Source organism: Neofelis nebulosa, chromosome 2 (genome assembly GCF_028018385.1).
Source record: "Neofelis nebulosa isolate mNeoNeb1 chromosome 2, mNeoNeb1.pri, whole genome shotgun sequence".
Taxonomy (NCBI): Eukaryota; Metazoa; Chordata; class Mammalia; order Carnivora; family Felidae; genus Neofelis; species Neofelis nebulosa.
In genome coordinates, this window is record NC_080783.1 from 82685244 (window position 1) to 82704529 (window position 19286).

At 39.5% G+C, this 19286-nt stretch overlaps 1 protein-coding gene across 7 annotated transcripts in view; it reads right to left on the reverse strand.

Annotated features, from left to right (window-relative positions):
* Positions 1-3842: 3842 nt before the first annotated feature.
* The window catches only part of MBD5 (methyl-CpG binding domain protein 5), a 445040-nt gene continuing 429596 nt past the window's right edge, over positions 3843-19286 (reverse strand). For all 7 annotated transcript variants that reach the window (XM_058715348.1, XM_058715350.1, XM_058715346.1 and 4 more), the window contains 3 exons: positions 18093-18166; positions 9467-9542; positions 3843-6554 (listed from right to left, as the gene is read on the reverse strand). In XM_058715348.1, coding sequence (XP_058571331.1) covers positions 6483-6554; positions 9467-9542; positions 18093-18166 — 222 coding nt within the window. In that variant the 3' untranslated portion in view covers positions 3843-6482. The remainder of the gene's footprint in view (positions 6555-9466; positions 9543-18092; positions 18167-19286) is intronic.

Consider the following 19286-nt stretch of genomic DNA (forward strand, 5'->3'; position numbering starts at 1 on the left):
TTGTTGTTGTTATAGCTTTTTTTTTTTTTTTTACCGATAATTAGCTTTTAAAGCCCTTATGTTCAATGTTCATTGAATGTAGGAGGTGATAATAGTGGTTGGGGATACTTTGAAGGGCATGTACCTAATAATGACCTGGGATGGATGATGAAAGACCCCTGCGGTCTCCCCTGCTGTGGGGTAGATGCCCCTGTAGCCAGATGGCGTTGTCCTGGGTCCCTGACGCCCTGTAGTCCTGCTTTCCTGGGCTTTGACAACCCTTGGTGCTTACCTGGCACCTCTGGCGTCTCGTGAGCTCTTCTGCAGCTTCCTGTTTCCCGGTGGAGCTGTGTGGGAGGAAGTAGGCATGCCGAAGGTCTGTACCTGACCTACACTTACCTGTGCATTCTGGTTAGCAGGCCTCACTTTCTAACATTTCTTAACACGGTAATGCTTTGGGGTTCTAAACTTCTGTGGCCTCTGATCATCAAAATAGAAACATTATTGGTCTGCCAGCACAGCACTAATTTGTGTGAAGGAAATAAGGGATTGATGCTACCTCAAGACTGGGACGGGGCTTTGCTCAACAAATGTGGCATGAAGAGTTATGGTGGGCCCAGGATGTTTTTCGCTTTTTGAGGATTAAGTGTTTTTCGAAAATGCTGTACTCCAGACGAGATCTATGCTCCTCAGTGTCGTCTCACTCCAAATGCCTGTTCTTCCCACAGCTGTTGGAATAGTCTTTCTAAAACACAGACCTTGATCATATCACGCCCCACCTTAAAACCCTGCAGTACTCCCCACCACCGCCATGCTAAAGTGCAGTCTGGGGAATACTTGTCCAGATCCCCCTTAGGGCTTCACCCCACTTCTCTTTTCGACTGCCTCATGCACGCTACTCCTCAGCTGTTCTCTCACACTTCCGCCAGCCTCCAGCCTTAAGCGTGCCATTCTCTGTGCCCCAACACACTCCTTTACCCTCCTCCAGGCCACACACGTCTTCTTTGCCCCATTCCTATTCATCTTTCCCTCATCCTCACTAACCTAGGTCAGGGGCCTGCCATGTGCTTCCCAGACCAGCCCTTATCACCCTTTATTGTACTTACGTGTTCCACTGGCCATCTCCTTGGGTTGCTCTGTGGGGGCAAAGAATGGGGTCTGTCTTATTCACTATTGTATGCCTACTGCTGCCTACTGGGTATGGCATAGAGAGGAACCCAAGAATATTTATCAAATGAATAAATGTATCAGTGATATCTGCAAGATCTACGGAACTGCTTCCATCAGAACTAAGAGGAGGATCGCACAAAAACTACTGATACTTGAACCAGACTGCTATAGAGAGCTGTTAAAATGTATACATGGCATGGTCTCCTTAGCCAAATTCCTCATCTTGACCCAAGGCAGGCAGCTACACTATCAGCCTTCTATTACCTGAAGCTCCATACACACATCCAAAGCGGGCTATTAGCCTTCTTGTAAACTGAATCATGGTATTTAGATAACTCTCCTAAGCCCAACATGGGAGTTCTCAAAACATGATTGTCTTGGGTCTTATGATCACAAACGCCAAATGTGCTCAACATGAGGCTGAAGCTAATATATTCACTTCCTTATTGATGGATTGAGAAGCACTACTTTGGCATGGATTTTGTTTTGGATTTTGATCTAGGAATCAGTTTCCTGTTGATTACAGCAGGCAGAACATGCCAATATTTCACACAGACATATGTCCCCTAACTGATTCTGTTAAGACAGTGGTTTTCAAGTCTCACTTTGTCCCCTACGCCCACTCTCCATTCCCCACCCCCACCCCAGGAGACATTTGGCAACGTCTAGCATCATTTTTGATTGTCACAATTTGGAAGGGATGGTACTGGCATCTAGTCGGTAGAGGCACGGGCAGCTGCCAAACATCCTACAATGCACAGGACAGGCCCCAGGACAAAGAATGATCTCACCCAAAATGCCAGTAGTGCCAGGGTTGGGAAGCCCTGCATTGAGGCGTCCCTTTGTAGACACATTGGTGCATGAGAACTAGGCCCTGTTTATCTGTGTAGTGCTTTCCAAGATGTGTGGAAACAAAGCAGAAAAGAACAAGTTAAAAAATGGTAAGAAGGCTGTGGTTCTTCCCTTGCCTATGATTTAGAAATTAAGATGCACAGCCTGTTCCTAAAGCAGAATAATTCAGTTTGGGGAGGTTTCCTAGGTAGGTCCCAATCCCAGATCAAGGACTCTCCTATAGAAATATAATAAAAGGCATTTAGTATGGAATTGAACAGACACTTGAGTGTGAAAAGGAGTTTTGGTGATTTCAAAACCATATTTGTTTTCCACATTGAAAATGTTCAGGTCATTTTCTTGTCCTAAGAAGATAACCACTTGGACAAAAATATCCACTTGAAATGCAGGTGAAATGTAAATTGCTACTCTTCTACACAGACAATCCAGTGTATTTATACTTAATCCATAAAGGCATGATATTACAAAACACATTTGTATATTGTGAAGCCATCTGGCATCAAATTTTCCAATTTATAGACAACTTTGTATTTACATAACAAATTATTAAATCAACCATCTTTCCGGTTTATAAAAGGTCGCTGAGGTACACACACAGTGTGTATAAAAGCAGATAAGGCTGATATTACATATTTACAGTAGATACAAATTAATCTTTCATATTTGAAGATAATGCTTTTTATATATTTTTTCTGTATCAGACCCCCCACTGTTAGCAGGATTTCCCATGCTTGAGTTGTTTATTGCTTTTTGGCTCACGGATTTAAAATTCACTTCTGGGTTGTTTACACGTATGAATTACTAATGTTCTTATCTCTTTGGCTAATGCAAATGTGATAGAGTGAATGAAAGAAAAGATAAATTAATTCAATATTACAGTTCTGGCTGTTGATATTATTTTTTTCATAGCCCCCAAATGAATCAAGTAACGCACAGCTCATTTTATAGGCTACATTGAAAAGTCTTGAGACTTGTATTAAACACCATTTGGGCATCAATGGGGAAAGTAAACAAGGTATCATATTTTCGGTAAGGTCTAGAATATTGGCTTCCTTTTCAGAAAGAGTAATGTCACCAACATCTGAAGCATCTTAGATTTTAAAATCTCAATGCAAAACCACTTGTGACTTACAAGGGAACATTGCAAACTGCAGAGAAGATTACCGGAGTTAATCACAATGTGTTACCCTGGTCTGAAATGAAAAAAGAATTACCTCATGGAATAAGTCAGTTGGGAATCTTCATAAAACTTACAGAAAGCAAAATAGCAGCTCTCTGCTGTTCCCACAATTCTGCAGTGTTATGTTCAAAAATGAAGGTGGGGTTTACTTGAAAAAGAGACATTGCCAATAACTCAAAGTCAGGGTCCAACTACAAGAGTAAAAGTGGCCCATGATATCACAAGGGATGAATGCTATTAAAGCATTTACATTCACAAGGAGACTGAAAACTACAAACCAAAAATATTCCTTTAAATAAATAAAAACCCTGATTACTTTTAATGCTACAAATGAGACAAATCAAACAAGAGCTGCTCAGTTAATTTTCATTCGCTTGAAATAATCTTTAAAAACTACTTAAAGATGTAGTTTATTCTTGTTGTGCTTCCTAAGACTGTTAAGGGACACAAAATAAAATGAGATTTTCTTTTCCAAGAGGGGTATTATGTTCTTTAAAGGAGCAAAAAAAATTTTCATTGTTTCAATTGTCAGATTTGTTGGGGGGAGAAAAAAGTTTACTTTAGGAAATAAAAAATTTACTAATGTATAAAGGCTAGCCTTCATTTTTAAAAAATGAATTGGCTTCAATACAAAGAGAAAGAAATGGCTCTATGGGCAAAATTCAAGTATGAGTGACCAAGTTTTTAATTGTAAAGTAGGTGCAACATTTAAAAAAATGTTACAGCACTGCATGACCTGTAATGCTAACAATATTTACATTAACTGCTTACACGAAACCATATAACTGTAAAAGAGAGGGGGGAAAACCCCATGTGGACTGGAACAACAACACCTAGCAGCCACATCAAAGCCATAAGCAACCAGTGAAATCATGGGCACAAACATACTTTACATGGTCTACAGATGTAAAGTATACATTGGTGGGGAACCACACATCTAATTAGCTTAAAATATCTAAAAGAAGGCCAGGTGGACACAAACTCGTTCTAAAGACAGGAAAGGCTAAAAAAACTTCTACGTATCAACACACACATCCACACCCACATATACGCAGACACACGCCATGCACAAACACGCATATGCATCTATCTGGGAATAAAAACAACCATGTAGACAGAACAGTAGAAAAGCAGATCGGTGGGGGGACAACAAAGGACATTTATGGTTTAAACATAGCAAACACGCAAAGATGTGTCAACTGAACTACACAAAAGATTACTTAGGGCGACTGCGCGAAGGACCGGCAGGCAATCCCACTGTTACATGAAAGACAAAATGGACCTACCCCTACAAGGAAGGTTTCCTGCCTCCAGGCCATGAAGCCTGGGTGCCAGTTGTATTCCATCAGGCATGGGGGTAGGGGTGAGGGTGGGAGTGAAAGTACAGTGAGACACAGGAGACCCAGGAGACCCTGGGGGGAAGAACTAAGAGCTGTTGCTATCAAAAGTGAGCCCTGGTGGAGTGCTCTGTGCTGTGGCCCCAAGAAACCAACTGGAAGAATGACCTTGGTCTCCTTTTTCCTGAGTTACTGGAACTCTGCTACATCATGGGAGTGAGGAGTATGCGGGGTGGATGAGAGAGGAGGGATAGTGGAGGTGGTGGGCATCTGGGGGTCCAGAGCCTGCTATTGAAGGGCTCCTGGTAACTGGAGCATGAAGCTGTTGAGTGAGCCCCAGGCTAGGGGACAAGGCAGCGAGCGCTCTCTAGGGGTTCATGGGTTTAGGGGTGGGGGCTGGTGATTCTAAGAATAAAGGGATAATGGATCCCTTCTTTTGACAATCCATCAGCTGAAGTCAGGCTGGAGGCCTGAAACTTCTCTCAAGTGCGTGGGAGACAGGGTTATACCACCACCACAAAAATCGTGAAAAAAGACGGAAAATCATGTTGTGCTACATTTCTTATTAATAACCTTGTACTTTACAATGGCTCACAGTTTTAGGTTTGTATACTTGTAATGTAGTATTTTCTCTCTACATTTGTTTCACATTTTTTTTCTTACTTAATATAATATAAATAATTTGGTTAATAGATTTAACCTGCACATTTCAGCCACATTAATATATATAAGAATCTGTTAATGGTATAAATAATTCTTTAAATAAAATAAATCTGATATGTTACATAATACTGATAAAAAATTACCATTGCTAATAATTTTGTAAGCCACCTTCACTTCTGGTTTGAGTAATACTGATGAATGGCTATGACACTTGCTGTGATGATTGGTATTTTTTTTTTTTTTTTTTTTTTTGCCACTACAAGAAAACTGACTTATAATCAACCTTACCTCTGATAATGGTTTTGAAGGGGGGCTTTTGCCTCCAGGTGTGGAAACAGAGTTTTATCTTGTCCGGTATTGTTTGCCAAAAAAATTCAACTCTGAGCATCCATGGTGGTGCGGCCTAAGCTATCTGAGTCAAGAGGTGGCTATCAAACATTAACTACAGAAATGACTGAGTAAAATATTCCATCTAAGATTTTTTTTTTTTATAAAACCTATTCTACTTTAAAACTTAGGTAAAAAAAATATGCAACAAATGGTTGCAGTTTCTGAATTCTTAATTTAGACCTGTGAGCCCTCATCCCATTAGGAATCTGCAAGGTTTTGATTTCCTAGGCACCCGAAATCGGGTCCAGTGCTTCCGGATAAGGTTCATTCCAAACAGACAATAGAAATGGACACTCGGTGGTGTGCAATGTATGTCATAATTCAGGTAATACATTGTCATGCCTTTTCTCTGCTGTTAAATACAAAAACAGCATCTTTTACATTATCATAGAAAAGCATTTAGGTTGTATTTTTATTTATCACTTTACACTGGTAGTCTCTGGTAGGTGTACTCCATAGAAACCAAAGAATTTTGTACACTATTTCTTTGTACAATAAAAGATAAAGTGTGCATTAGGTACGCTTGTACATGACAATATTGTACAATATTTACATTTCTGATATCGCCATGAAATTCTGCATTTTCTATATACAACATTGAAAATTCTTCAGAAACATGTGGACATTTCTTATAATCACAATTTTAGTATTATAGAAAAAGTTTCTCAGTAATCTCTTGACCATTTATTACTCTCATCATTCAGGGATTTTGATTGGTTTTCCAGCATTCATTATCCTTCCTCATCAAAAAAAAATATCATATCACTGTTTCTTTTAGCACCCTGTGGTGGTGGTAGCTATCTGCCATAGTATAAATACTGATATAACAGTGGCTATATCAATACCTATATAGAGATAATATCTGTGCACGTTCCTTTAATAAACACTGCGCATTGGTGGAGTAGTCCCTGTTATCTGGAGATCTTCCTCCTCTTGGGTTTGGGGGGTCTCATTTGTCTGTCTCCCTGTGGGATTTGGTGAACCTGGAAATAAAGAGGTGGGGAAAAAATAACAACAAAGGTTGAAAGTACAAGCACCATTCGATTTCTGACAAAGAAACAGGGGAGGAAAGAGATTCCACCTTTCATTTCCAATCACTGATCTCCTGAGCCATTTAAAATTTTTACCAAGATCTCAGATCTTAGTGTGTCCATAGTCACTACAGGGAATGAGGAGTCCTAGGAACAGATAAGCAGAGCAAACCTGTAACACTGGAACGCAAGGGAGGAACCAGAGAACATCACGTGTGGGAAATGACGTGTGCAGTTGCTACCTCTGCTGTGCATTTAAGACAAAAATAAAGCCCTTTTTGTTAGGGATCCCTAGATCGCCAACTTCAGCAGAGTCTAGAAAAGCAGAAAAATACATACCAAACATGTTTTCTTCTTTACTTCATCACCCGACTTATTTTACAACTACTAAGAAGGGTCAGAGATGGTAAGAATATGCACTCAGCTCAGCCCATGGAAGTTTATTTAAGAGAACAATCAGAGTGAAAAATAGAAGATCACTACCATCTGTTGGCAGATCTGAGCTTGTATAGTCTGGAAAATGTAACTGATGAACTCATCTCTGTATACTAAATGCAGAAACTGTAGCAGTTAGGGCTGTGTATCAGATTGAGCAGGCATGGAGCATGGCAGAGTATGGTTACCAGGTATCGGACAGCAGGTATGGTTTGGAGGGGCAGAGAACAGGTGCTAGGGAGGTGATCAGGTGCCCCGCAATGTATGTGGTTACTGACAGGAGAGGGCAAGCCTAGACCCAGGAAAGGCAGGATGGTCCCAAGGCCGTGGTGTAGCTAATGTTTAACAACCAGTACCCTGTGGAGGGACACAAGCCGAGTGTAGGATATGCCAATTTCCATGGTGTACGTACTTGTACCACAGCCAATTTCAAAGTTACCAACATAATGTCACAGAATTCATAATTAGGAGATGTTCCCAATCAGCTCTCAAGATCCACTACAAGTTGGCTTAATTGTTTTAAAATAATGTTAAGATAACAACGAAGGCCAATGCTATTCGAAGGCAAATGCAAAAAGCTGTTTTAAGAACTTAAATTTTAAAAGTAACATTTATAAGTTTGTCACACTGCCTCTTCCTCCTAACCTGTCCATATACATTTTTTAAAAACCACTAGTTTCTGGCGAAGAATGATAACTGAAAACTTGTTATAATTGAGGAAAGAAGCCTTTATCCAAGGCTGCAAACAAGTCTTGGTAATCTGTGAACCAAATATGGCCTGAAAAGGTATTTTGTTTAACAGCTATATGATGTTTCACTGTTTACAAAGACAGTTGTCAACATGAAAAAAGTTGGAATTTCACTTCTAGACTTAGCACCTTATGAAAAATTGGAGGAGCTGGCAATTCTGGCATAATTTCCCATAGGTTTGGACCTGCTGGAGTATGGAAGAAGGAGTTCCTTCTGGAGAGAGCATGGGCTCCAGGTTGCCCCAATCCCATCACTCCTCACTGCCTGCTGGCCACAAAGGCCAAATGTCCTGCAGCAAAGACCAGCAAGAGGCTCACTGAACCCATTTTCTCTTCTTCCTGAATGGGCACATTGTAGAATGCATTTCCTAGTCCATTTGCCTTAAGAAAGCCAGATGAGGGGGTCAGTCCAGTGGAAAACAGCAGAAGTGAGGAGCCTATCCTGGCACCCCTGTGCATACACACTTCTCTCACCTGCTGGGCTGCATGCAAATGATATGAAGGAGCACTCGGAGGCCCTGAGGAATGGGGGACACTAGAAACAGAAAGAAGAACCTGGGCCTCTGAATGACTGTGTGTGGAAAGCCCTTCCCCAACCGGCACCAGACCGAAGTAAGCAACAGTCTCTATTGTGCTGAGCCTCTAAGGTAGCCTCCCTGACCTCTAGTTGGCATTTTTCAATCCACTTGAATTGCTGTTTTTTCTCACACCTGACCTGCTTTACTTAGTGTATTTGCCTGGCCTTGGAAGGTGTTGGACTTCATGATCCCTGCTTCTGAACTTTCCTACATTCTGTCAAGAAGTTTAACTTCTCAGGGCCTTAATTCATCCATCTGCAAAACGATGGGTTAGATCACAACATCTCTAAAGCCCATACCAACCCCAACATTCTATGAGTCTATAACTTATATCTGTCAATAAGTAGCCACTGAATGGGTTGTTGGGGTCCAGGTGACTTTAACACAAAGTGTTGAGTGAAAGTAAATTAGCTTTCATTGCTGAATAGCCTTGGATAATTCACATTTTTTAAAAGAAATTACCAAAATTATATTTTGAGTGTTTACACTCACCGATGTTTGAGTTAGAGAACAATGATGAAACTTCTCACATTCGATACTATTATGTGAACAGTTAAGTAAAAATGTAAAGAAAGAACAGACACAACTTCTTGAAAACCAGAGGTTACTATGTTCAGTAATTTAACAATAGGACTTTGTGCCAAATATTTTACTTTTTAGGTAACAATAGAAAGGAAATGAGAGGTCGATACACTCTTGATCTTGACCCTATTGTTCAATATCCCTCTCCCCCTTTTTTTTGGTTCTATGGACAAAGAGAAATTTGTATTATTGAATATTTAGGCAACAGTAATGGCTACTGCTGTGCAGAGAGTTAAATGCATAAAGCTGTGGTTTGAACTTTATTTTTTGCTGCTTACGTTTAGAAGGAATGTTATGTGGGAAAAACAAAAGTTATCTCAGAAAAAAGACACAGCTAATACTACTAGGTTATTTTTTCTTAAATTACTTTGAATCTTTTCTGATATCAGTCTTTTTTGGAGCCTAGTAATTTAGTATTGCTACGTGAGTTGCTTGTCAATATTGAAGACGCTTTACCAAAAAGTGTAATATAATTTATTTTCAAAGAAACATAGTATAATGGAAAAATAAATTAACTTACAGTCCCAGACATTTTGTCCAGTTCACTCATGGCCTCATGAATAGCAGCTTCTAAATGGTTATTTAGCTTTCCACTTCTGGAATTAATGAAAACAACACACCAGATTAACAAATTAAGGAAACAAAGTCTCAATTTAATCCCCTAATCAGAAAACAGAAGCACCAATTCCACCCTAGAAAGTCAATTTATATTTACATTTGAAAAAGTCAGATGACAAACATCCCTGGATTCTCACCACTTAATACTAATAATAAAGTCGCAGAATTACGAAAAAACGGAGCACATGATAGGGGACAATGGATTCTTTCCCTTTCCACATGCTTCTTCCACAGTCGGATGATTTTGCAAGAAAACTGGGCCGTGGGTCTCTTTTCCCACAGACGCAGCCTGTCGTCCAGGATTCCAGCCTGCCCTGCACTGCCTGTTCTAGCCTGTCTCTTTCTCAGGCAGCCAGGCTGCGTGGCCAGGGGGAGGGCGGAGGGGCTGAACTGCAGACTCTGGCCACTAGGGAGCTCCCTCTGCCCTCACTGCCGTATCCCGGCTTCTGAGTTGAGCAAGTGAAGGCTGAAATCCTGGTGCCTGCACAAATTCTGGGTGGGAAACAGTTTAACAATCTATCACACCTAAGGCTCCCTCCTGGGCCCACCACCTTTTCTGCAAAACCAAAGTGACTTAACTATTTGAACAGATAAAGAATGGCTGTCTCAGAGTGTCTATCGCTCATCTGACTTTTTCTCTCTACTCGGCCTAGCATTACACACATGTGCAGCCTGAATAACACAAAACAGTATATTCAAACTATAGGAAGCTGTGCAACGAACTACTTAAAACCAGGCAAATCCACACCATCTACCTCTGTAATTATGTACCCTTTGTCTATTCTAACTAACTTACTTTATTCTTTTTTATGCATATAAATAGTTACCAATTATTCTGAGTACTAAGCTGATTCATTTCATTTATCTTGTCACAACAATTACTAGAAAAGCTGCAGAGATAAAGCTGCAGGCTGTCAGCATGGTTTTCCAAGAGTTAAGTCTCACCTCGGCACGTACACGGAGATTGGAAATTTGCAGTTGGGGAAGAATTTGGCTCATAGTTCCATTTAGTTTGGCTCACGTCGTGTTTAAAAACATATTTGAACTTTAGTGGAATGCCTTTACATGAGGCCTTTTGGTTTACCACAGCCCCCACCAGGTTTTACCCTCATACGCAGGGACTAGACAATTCGTACATTTAGTTTCTGCGTATACCCTGAGGAGTATACTGCTGGGCATATCACGGATGTTCCACATACTTCCTAAATAAAAAATCTGTCCAAAGCTAACACGACGTCTGTATATTCTGGGATATACATATATGAACTTGAATCAGTTTAACTGGAAAAAAAGATTAATGTATTGGTTTTAACTAAATTATGTGGGCAATACAACAGCAACCCCTTACCTTTTGCCAGCCTGTAGGCTAGCCTCTAGCTTTCACATTCTTCCTATTTATTTTTAGAAATATAAACAATGCAGAAAAGTGCATAGAATAAGTTAACCTCTAACAAATCCACTTCTGAAAATAAACTGATAATAAATTATTATTTCCTTTCTTTTTTATTAAAAAAAAAGCTGAAATTCCCATTTGTTACCAATTCCTAGTCTCATTCTCTCCTCCTCTTCTCCCCAAAGGCAACTATGTTGTGTTTCTTTATAGTATGTTTTTATACTTTATACGATATATCCATGAATGGTACGTAGTGCTGTCTTTTATGTGTGTGTGTGTGTGTGTGTGTGTGTTTAATATACACACAAAGGTGTCCATCAAGGGTGGTATGGTATACATGCCCTTCTGCAACTTGTCTCCTTCTCCCTTATCACTGTTTTCGGGCACTGTTTAAGTTGATATAATCTATTCATACACTGTCTTTTATTTACCTACCTATTCCAATTTTAAGGGACCATGGGCATCTCAAGGAGTTGGTCTGAGTTGCTTTCCCAGTGAGGAGTTTGCCAAGCCTGATTCTGGGTGACTGGGCGGGGGGGGGGGGGGTGGAAATCAAATGCCAGGATTCCATGGGGTCATGTAAGCTTGGCTGGGGTTGGATTGGGATTCCATTTGTGGGCTGTTTGGCAAAGGTCTTGACAGTATCATACATTGCCTAGTTGCCTAACACTATTACACCTTGTGTAACATGTTACATAGATTTGTCCTATTTCTTTTGTACTTAAAAGTATGAATATACATTTCAAAGGATATTTGTTATGGATTTTTATTATAATATCTTATGTGTTTATATTTGACTACCTAAAATTCTAAATGTCTAAAATGAAGGTAAAACATTTCAATAGAAAACCATTAGAGAATTTTGGTTCTTTCACTTTTACCTTAATAACAAGAATTGTTACTATTTATTGAAAATTGTCTATTTGCCAAGAGTTGTGTTAAATCTTTACATACATTATCTCATTTAATCTTTACAGCAAGCCTATGAAATCAGCATATGACAACTGTTTCTATGCTATACTTTATGACTTTATAGGGAGAACTGGTGAAACCGATTCTAATTTGTCAATGAAGAACATGGATATTTAACTACAGTTTTTAAAAGTAATAAATTCAAAGAGTCATGAAAAAAGTTTCCCTATGAAAAGTTGCAATAACATCACCATTAGGGTACAAAAATAATTCAACATTACTTGCTGAACAAAAAGATAGAATTTAGGGGTCGCCTGGGTGGCTCAGTCAGTTAAGCATCTGACTCCTGATTTTGGCTCAGGTCATGATCTCACAGTTCATGGAATCAAGCCCTGCATTGGGCACTGCACTGAGCATCGAGCCTGCTTGCGATTCTCTCTTTCTCCCTCTCTTTCTGCCCTTTCTCCACTTGTGCGTGCGCACACACACACCCTGTCTCTCTCTCTCTCTCTTAAAATAAATGAATAAACTTTAAAAAAAGAGAGAATTTAGGACTTTGTGATCTCTTTCTTCAACAAGATATTTAAAACGTTTATAAAGAGTTTATATTAACTTAAGCTAAATTTATTTTTCCTTTAACAAACTTAAGTAGTTAACAGAGGGAGAATTGACTACTTGTGGAAGAGAGAATAAATACAGAGAGGTGGGGCATGAAATTACTTGAATGCATCATGAGGTTCAAGAGGTAAAGGGAGACTCTCCCAGGTGTTAAAGCTGCAGACTAATTTTTACACTAACTGGTCAGGTCAGGGAAGAATGCACTTAAAAGAGGAAGAAAAATTTCCATGAGTTTATGAAATGAATAATTAGTCAAAATTCAGTCTTCCAGTACAGAGGGCCTCCCTGTGGAGTTTCATCCACTATTTTCTATTTCCTGCTGACATTTAATAATAAACATTTTTACTAATGGACACTCTAAAACCTACTTGATTAAGCAATAGATGTTCATATAATGACATTTCTAGTTATTAATGGAGATAATTGCCACTTCCATTTTTCACTGCCTATATTGTCACACATTATCCTTATCTTCACTAATCAAGGAAAAAGGCAGGTACACATCTGTGAATGGTATAAGAAATGAGGGAAATGAGGAACCACATGTCGCTCTACACTGTCAGTTTAGAATTTAAGCAACTTGCTTCATGTAGAATGGAACAAATTTGGGTAAGACCTAGACATCAAGAATCGTAGATTCTGAAACTTAATCTGCAGAGAAAGTATGAAGAATTTAAGGAATTTACATAACTATAATTTCTTGATCTTAAAGTGGAAATAGGATGTATTTTATCACTTTATCACTTTTGAACTCCACAAAAATCAGGTTACCAGATTTTAAATTTATGTGTAAGTATAGGTAGAAGATTTGATCCTTATTTCAATGGAAATCATAGCAAATCTAAAAGCTATGAAATTTTTTTCTTTAATGAAGCTATTTCCTCTTTCAAGTATAAAATGACCCTGAGTAATGTTTTCAATAAATATGTTAATATTTCTTCTGTGATTAGGCTGTAATAAGCATATATGTTTAAAGATATTTATTATACAGTTTGGTTGTAGAATATTAAAAATTAAAATGATTACATAGAATTCTAAACATCTAATATGGTGGTAGAATGTTTCCACTGGCAAAAATATCTCATAATTTCATTTGCTTCACCTGTATCTTTATAATAAAAATAGCTGTTTACTCAATACTTACCATGTGCCAAGTACTGTGTTTATATGATCTATATTATAACAATGCTAAGAGGTAGATATTAATATGTCCATTTTATTAAAAAAATTTTAATGTTTATTTATTTTTGAGAGAGAGAGGCACTGTGTGAGCAGGGGAGGGGCAGAGAGAGAGGGAGACAGAATCTGAAGCAGGCTCTAGGCTCTGCTCTGAGCTGTCAGCACAGAGCCTGATGCAGGGCTTGAACCCATGAACTGTGTGATCATGATCTGAGCCGAAGTTGGATGTTCAATCGACTGAGCCACCCAGGTGCCCCTCTATGCCCATTTTAGAAATGAAGAATTTAGGCTCAGAGAGGTTAAGCAACATATGCAAGGGCACACAGCTATGAAGTGATGGAAATAGGATATGAACTCAGGCCCAAAACCAGTCTCTAAATCATCTTATTCAAATGCCACCTTCCTTTTTCACTCACTTTCTCCCTCCTTTTCCTTTGTCTACAAAAAGCAGTCACATCATTGCCATTTAAAAATTCTTCCAGTTATTTTTCAGGAAAATTTTATATTACGGGTAGAAAGAAGACCAAACTAATTTATATCAACTCTCTCTACTCCCTTCTCATTTACTCTTCAACCCATGGCCACTTTGTTTTTACACCTGCCACTTTATTGGAAATGGTTTTCCCCAAGGTTGCCAATAGCCTCCAAATTGCCCAGTTTCATGGAGATTTTTCAGTTCTTGTCTTACTGGACTTCTGTTTATCATTCTGGAAGCTTTTAGCCTTTGGTTTCTAACACCCTGCTCCCCTGATCCCCTATTCTCTTCCTCCTTTTTGATTATTCCCATCTGCTTCATTATCTCTAGTAAACATTCAAATGCCCAAGAGGTTCAATCCTTAACCCACTGTTCAAATTGGCCAAAGGATCTCTGTGTGATCACAGCCATTTTTACGTAGTCAAATATCACTTCTTTCCATTGTCAGACATGGGTTCAACATAGTCCACAGGCACCCCACATGCACTCAACAGCCCCCCTGTACTAAATGCCATTTCAGTGTCTCCACCACCCACCAGGTCACCCCAGCTGAAACCCTGAAAGTTGTCCTTGATTGCTTGCTCTCCATATGCCAACCAATCACCATGATGTTTTGTGAATTTTCCCTCCTAAATATTTCTTGACCACATTCCTTCTCCTCCATTCTCATCACTCCTGTTCTGGTTTGAGCCCTCATTCTCCCTTGACTGCTGCCATGGCATCCTAAACAATGTCCCTGTTTCCAATATGGCTCCCCTAAAATTTATCCTCCGTACAGACATATCTAAAGTGAAAATCCATCTAGCTGTCCCATCAGGCACTTCCAATAAGATAAAGGATCCCACTGGCCCTTACTAACCTTTTCATGATCTGATTGCTGCTTATACCTTTGGCCGCGTCTTTTACAATTTCCTGTCTGAGGCTTTATAGTCCCCCCAAATCCAACTGCTCATCTCATCTAAACATCATCCCACCCCACCCCATCTTGGTCTTTGTTTTCTTTGTCTGGCTAATACATATGTATTGTGCCAGACCTGGCTCAGATATTTCCTCTAGAAAGTCTTCCTTTACCTGAGTTTAATGCCACTTTCTATGATCCCCAAATACACTATACATATTGCTGTCATTGCAATTTTAACATTTTAATGGCTTCTGGATCTCCCTCCTTTGCTAAACATGAGCTCCAGGGGCTGTAGCACTGGGCCCAACACAGGTTTTTGCTCAATTAGTCTCCTTAACTAGGGCAATAACTAAATGATTAAGTAAATGAATAAACACATGATTGGGTTCAATACACCATTCATCACTTATGTGACCTTCAACTAATTATTAAGGTTATTTGGGTTAAAGTGTCTTCATTCATAAATAGGCATAGTTATTCTGGCCCATCTTGTGATTGGGAGAATAAAATAATCGAGTTTAAATACTATATGCAAAATGTAAAGTATTCTAATGGGCATTTATAAGGCAAGTTGGTCTGAATAGACAATAGCATAATAAATAAAGCTGTTTTTACTAAAGTTTGCCTTAGATTTTCTTCTTTTACCTCTCCAATCCATATTCTAAGTTTATGGTTTCATGAGTTTATGTAGATAATGCCACTTAGGACCCATGCAAATTCACCACAACTTGTAAACTAGCTTTGAAGAAAAACAATTTAAAATTGCTATTTATTCCTCATTACCTTTCAAAATTGATTAACACCAAATTTATGGGGAAAATGAAATTCATTTCAAGGCAGTATATTTATAAATATATATTAAAAAAATTTTAATGCTTATTTATTTTTTGAGAGAATCAGAGTGTGAGTGGGGGAGGGGCAGAGAAAGAGGGAGACAGAATCCGAAGCAGGCTCCAGGCTCCGAGCTGTCAGCACAGAGCCCAATGTGGGGCGCGAACTGACAAACCACGAGATCATGATCTGAGCCGAAGTCGGGAAGCTTAACCCACTGAGCCACCCAGGCGCCCCTCAGGGCAGTATATTTAAATATTTTAAGGAGTTATTTCATTTCTGTGTTATCAGTCAATTGGATATTTTGCACATAATTCAGCTAATGGCATATCTCACTAGAGGAAAGATTTGAGAGATCTTTTACGTCAAATAAACAAGTACTATTGAATACTCCATAGCAAGTAGCCCATTGCAAGTTTGTGATTTAGGTAATTTGCAATTTCCCTCCTTTTCTCCAGACCTTGTATTAATTCTATGGGCCTTATCCTACTACAAAGCTCTGCATAGCAAGTAGTACTTCAGTCAGAGCAGAGGGGACTTGCCTCACTGTATTCCTTATCAGATCTACAGCAAACCTGGCTATTCACTTGATCATCACCACAACCCTCACTACCTTCCAAAGAACTCCTGGACAAAAGGGGGAGTTTGCTTATTGTGGATGCCATCTTTTTGTGAGACTTTCTATTGAGATGAAGAGTCTCCCCAAGAGTTGTTGAATTTTAAAATTTTTACCTCTGGCAAGAATTATTAAAGATACCACTAAAAGAAAGAGTGCTCTTTAATAGATACTATTGATATCATTATGTACATAAGACACACTATTAATCATTCTGATCTCATAATTCTTAGATGTTCGATAATGTGAAAATTGTAGTAATTGAGCAGGTATGTCAATTATATGTATATATTTTTAAATGTTTATTTCTGAAAGAGAGAGAGAGAATGAGCAGTGGAGGGGCAGAGAGAGAGGGGGACAGAGGATCCAAAGCAGGCTCTGGACACTGACAGCAGTGAGCCCCATGCAGGGCTCGAACTCACAAACCATGAGATCATGACTTGAGGCAAAGTAGGAGGCTCAACGGACTGAGCCACCCAGGCGCCCCCATTATATGTATTTTTAAAATAACTTTTCATGTGCATGTACAGAAGCACATTTGTAGTTCTCTACCTTAAGATGAAATAATAATTATGATACATAAAACTACATTGTATGACAGGGAAACTGTGTTTCAAACATTATCTACTTGTCCTTACAACATTTACCCAGAACATACTAGAAATATTTGAATAATAACATCCCAAAGTACAACTTCTTGTTATAATTCCAAAGAAAACCTATTACTCCTGCCCCAAGAAAAAAGAATTATTTACCATCACTTTGACTAATAGTTAATTGGATGAAATTACTTACTTGTGTAAAATTGGGGATATCTCCTCAGCCCTCCTCCTGAAGGGACAGACTTTTTTTTTTTTAATTTTTTTTTTAACGTTTATTTATTTTTGAGACAGGGAGAGACAGAGCATGAACTGGGGAGGGTCAGAGAGGGAGACACAGAATCTGCAGCAGGCTCCAGGCTCTGAGCTGTCAGCACAGAGCCCGACGCGGGGCTAGAACTCACGGACCGCGAGATCATGATCTGAGCCGAAGTTGGCCGCTTAATTGACTGAGCCACCCAGGCGCCCCTGAAGGGACGACTTTTACTATACTTTTATTTTTTAATTTTTTAAATTTTTAAAAATTAAAAATATATTTATGTATGTTTGTATGTATTTATTTATTTATTAGTAATCTCTACACCCGGTGTGGGGTTTGAACTCATGACCGTGAGATCAAGAGTTGCATGCTCTCTGACTGAGCCAGCCAGGCACCCCTTGCTATACTTTTAGAAACTACTTAATTGGCAAACATTGAGAGTGTTTCTTTCCCAGTAAACGAGAGGGATGGATATGGAGGGAGTGAGGAAAGAGATGATGAAGAGGGACATCCCACACACAGTACAAATTGTTAAGAAAAGAAAATATTTTCTGTAATAGCTAACTAATTTGGCTTGTCTATAATGATCCTCTTGGGCGATAACCATTAAACTACACTTAGGGAGGCCCTAAGATGGACAAAATTAGTGAGATTTTCTTGTCCCTATGAATAAAACCCAGTAAATTATATACTTGAGAAAGAAATGGCAAAAAAATAAATAAAATAAAGTAAAATTGGTGCTTACTTTCTGTTCCTTTTCCGGGCTCGGCTGTAGGCTTCTAAACCTTCTGTTAGTGTCTTCAACTTCTCGGGCTCCACCTGAGTGAAGGCATGAAGACCAAACCATATTACCCAGACCCGCAATTGTTAACACCGTTTTTTACTTTCCTGCTGTGGGGAGGGAAGCTTAACTTTCACTGCCCTGTCAGGTGTCCTGTCCTTGCTCAAGCTGGGGCTGATTGTGTGGCTCCAGGCTGTAACATCAATGGAAATGAAAGATTGGTTGGCTTTCCAATTGTCAACAGTTTGTAAAGAATGTTTTAAGAACAAAATCGGGAATTTAAATAACCTTCAATTCACAAAATCATATAAATCAGAGATGGTTTGCTTCCCCTACTGCCTGATACCCAGCTACTGCAAATCTGTACTCCAGGAGAAGGGGGACAGAGCGGTGGTGAGTGAAGGGGGGCGGCCCAGCTACTGCAAATCTGTTATTCCAGCAGAAGGGGAACAGGAGCCATGGGGGCGGCCTTTGGAGCTGGCAGACGGAAGTTTGAATCTGACCTCCTCGGTTTCTAGCGTGAATAAAACACTCAAATGTTCTGAGCTCAGTTTCCTCCTCTTTAAAATGAAGGCAACGATACCTACCTTCCTGCTACTATGGCTGTGATGATTAAAATGCAGCAAGTAATGTTGAACACAGCCAAGCACAGAGCGGCTATTATTACTTAGGACATGTTGGGTTCTGCAGAGGCCACAATTTGAGTGGGAGGTGGGCCACCTTAGTCCTTACTGCTGTGGGAAAAGGTGTGGCTACACCTTGTGGGCGTGTCCTCTCCCTTCTTGCTTCATCCCTGTCAGCCTGTGTGAAGCTTGCTACTTCTTCACAGTGCGGCCACCAATGGTGGCTGGGGTGTTGGTGGGGGTGGGGAGGTGCAGGCTTTGCCATTTGCCCCCAGTAATCGCTGTCACGGTTCTTGAAGCCACCCCCCACCAAGAAAAAGTTACTAAATAAGAAAACTTGTATGTAACTTGTGAATAAAAAGACCTTTAGAAAAACATTGTTATTTTTTGTCAATCTTAAAAAAAAAACCAACTTAAGTAAAAACAGTGTTGCTTGCTGTGTAAACACAGCTTCAAGGCAAGTCTTCTCAGCCATCTCTTAGCCCCACCGCCCCTATGCTACTTTTATATAAAAATTCAAGAAGTTGTCAAAACG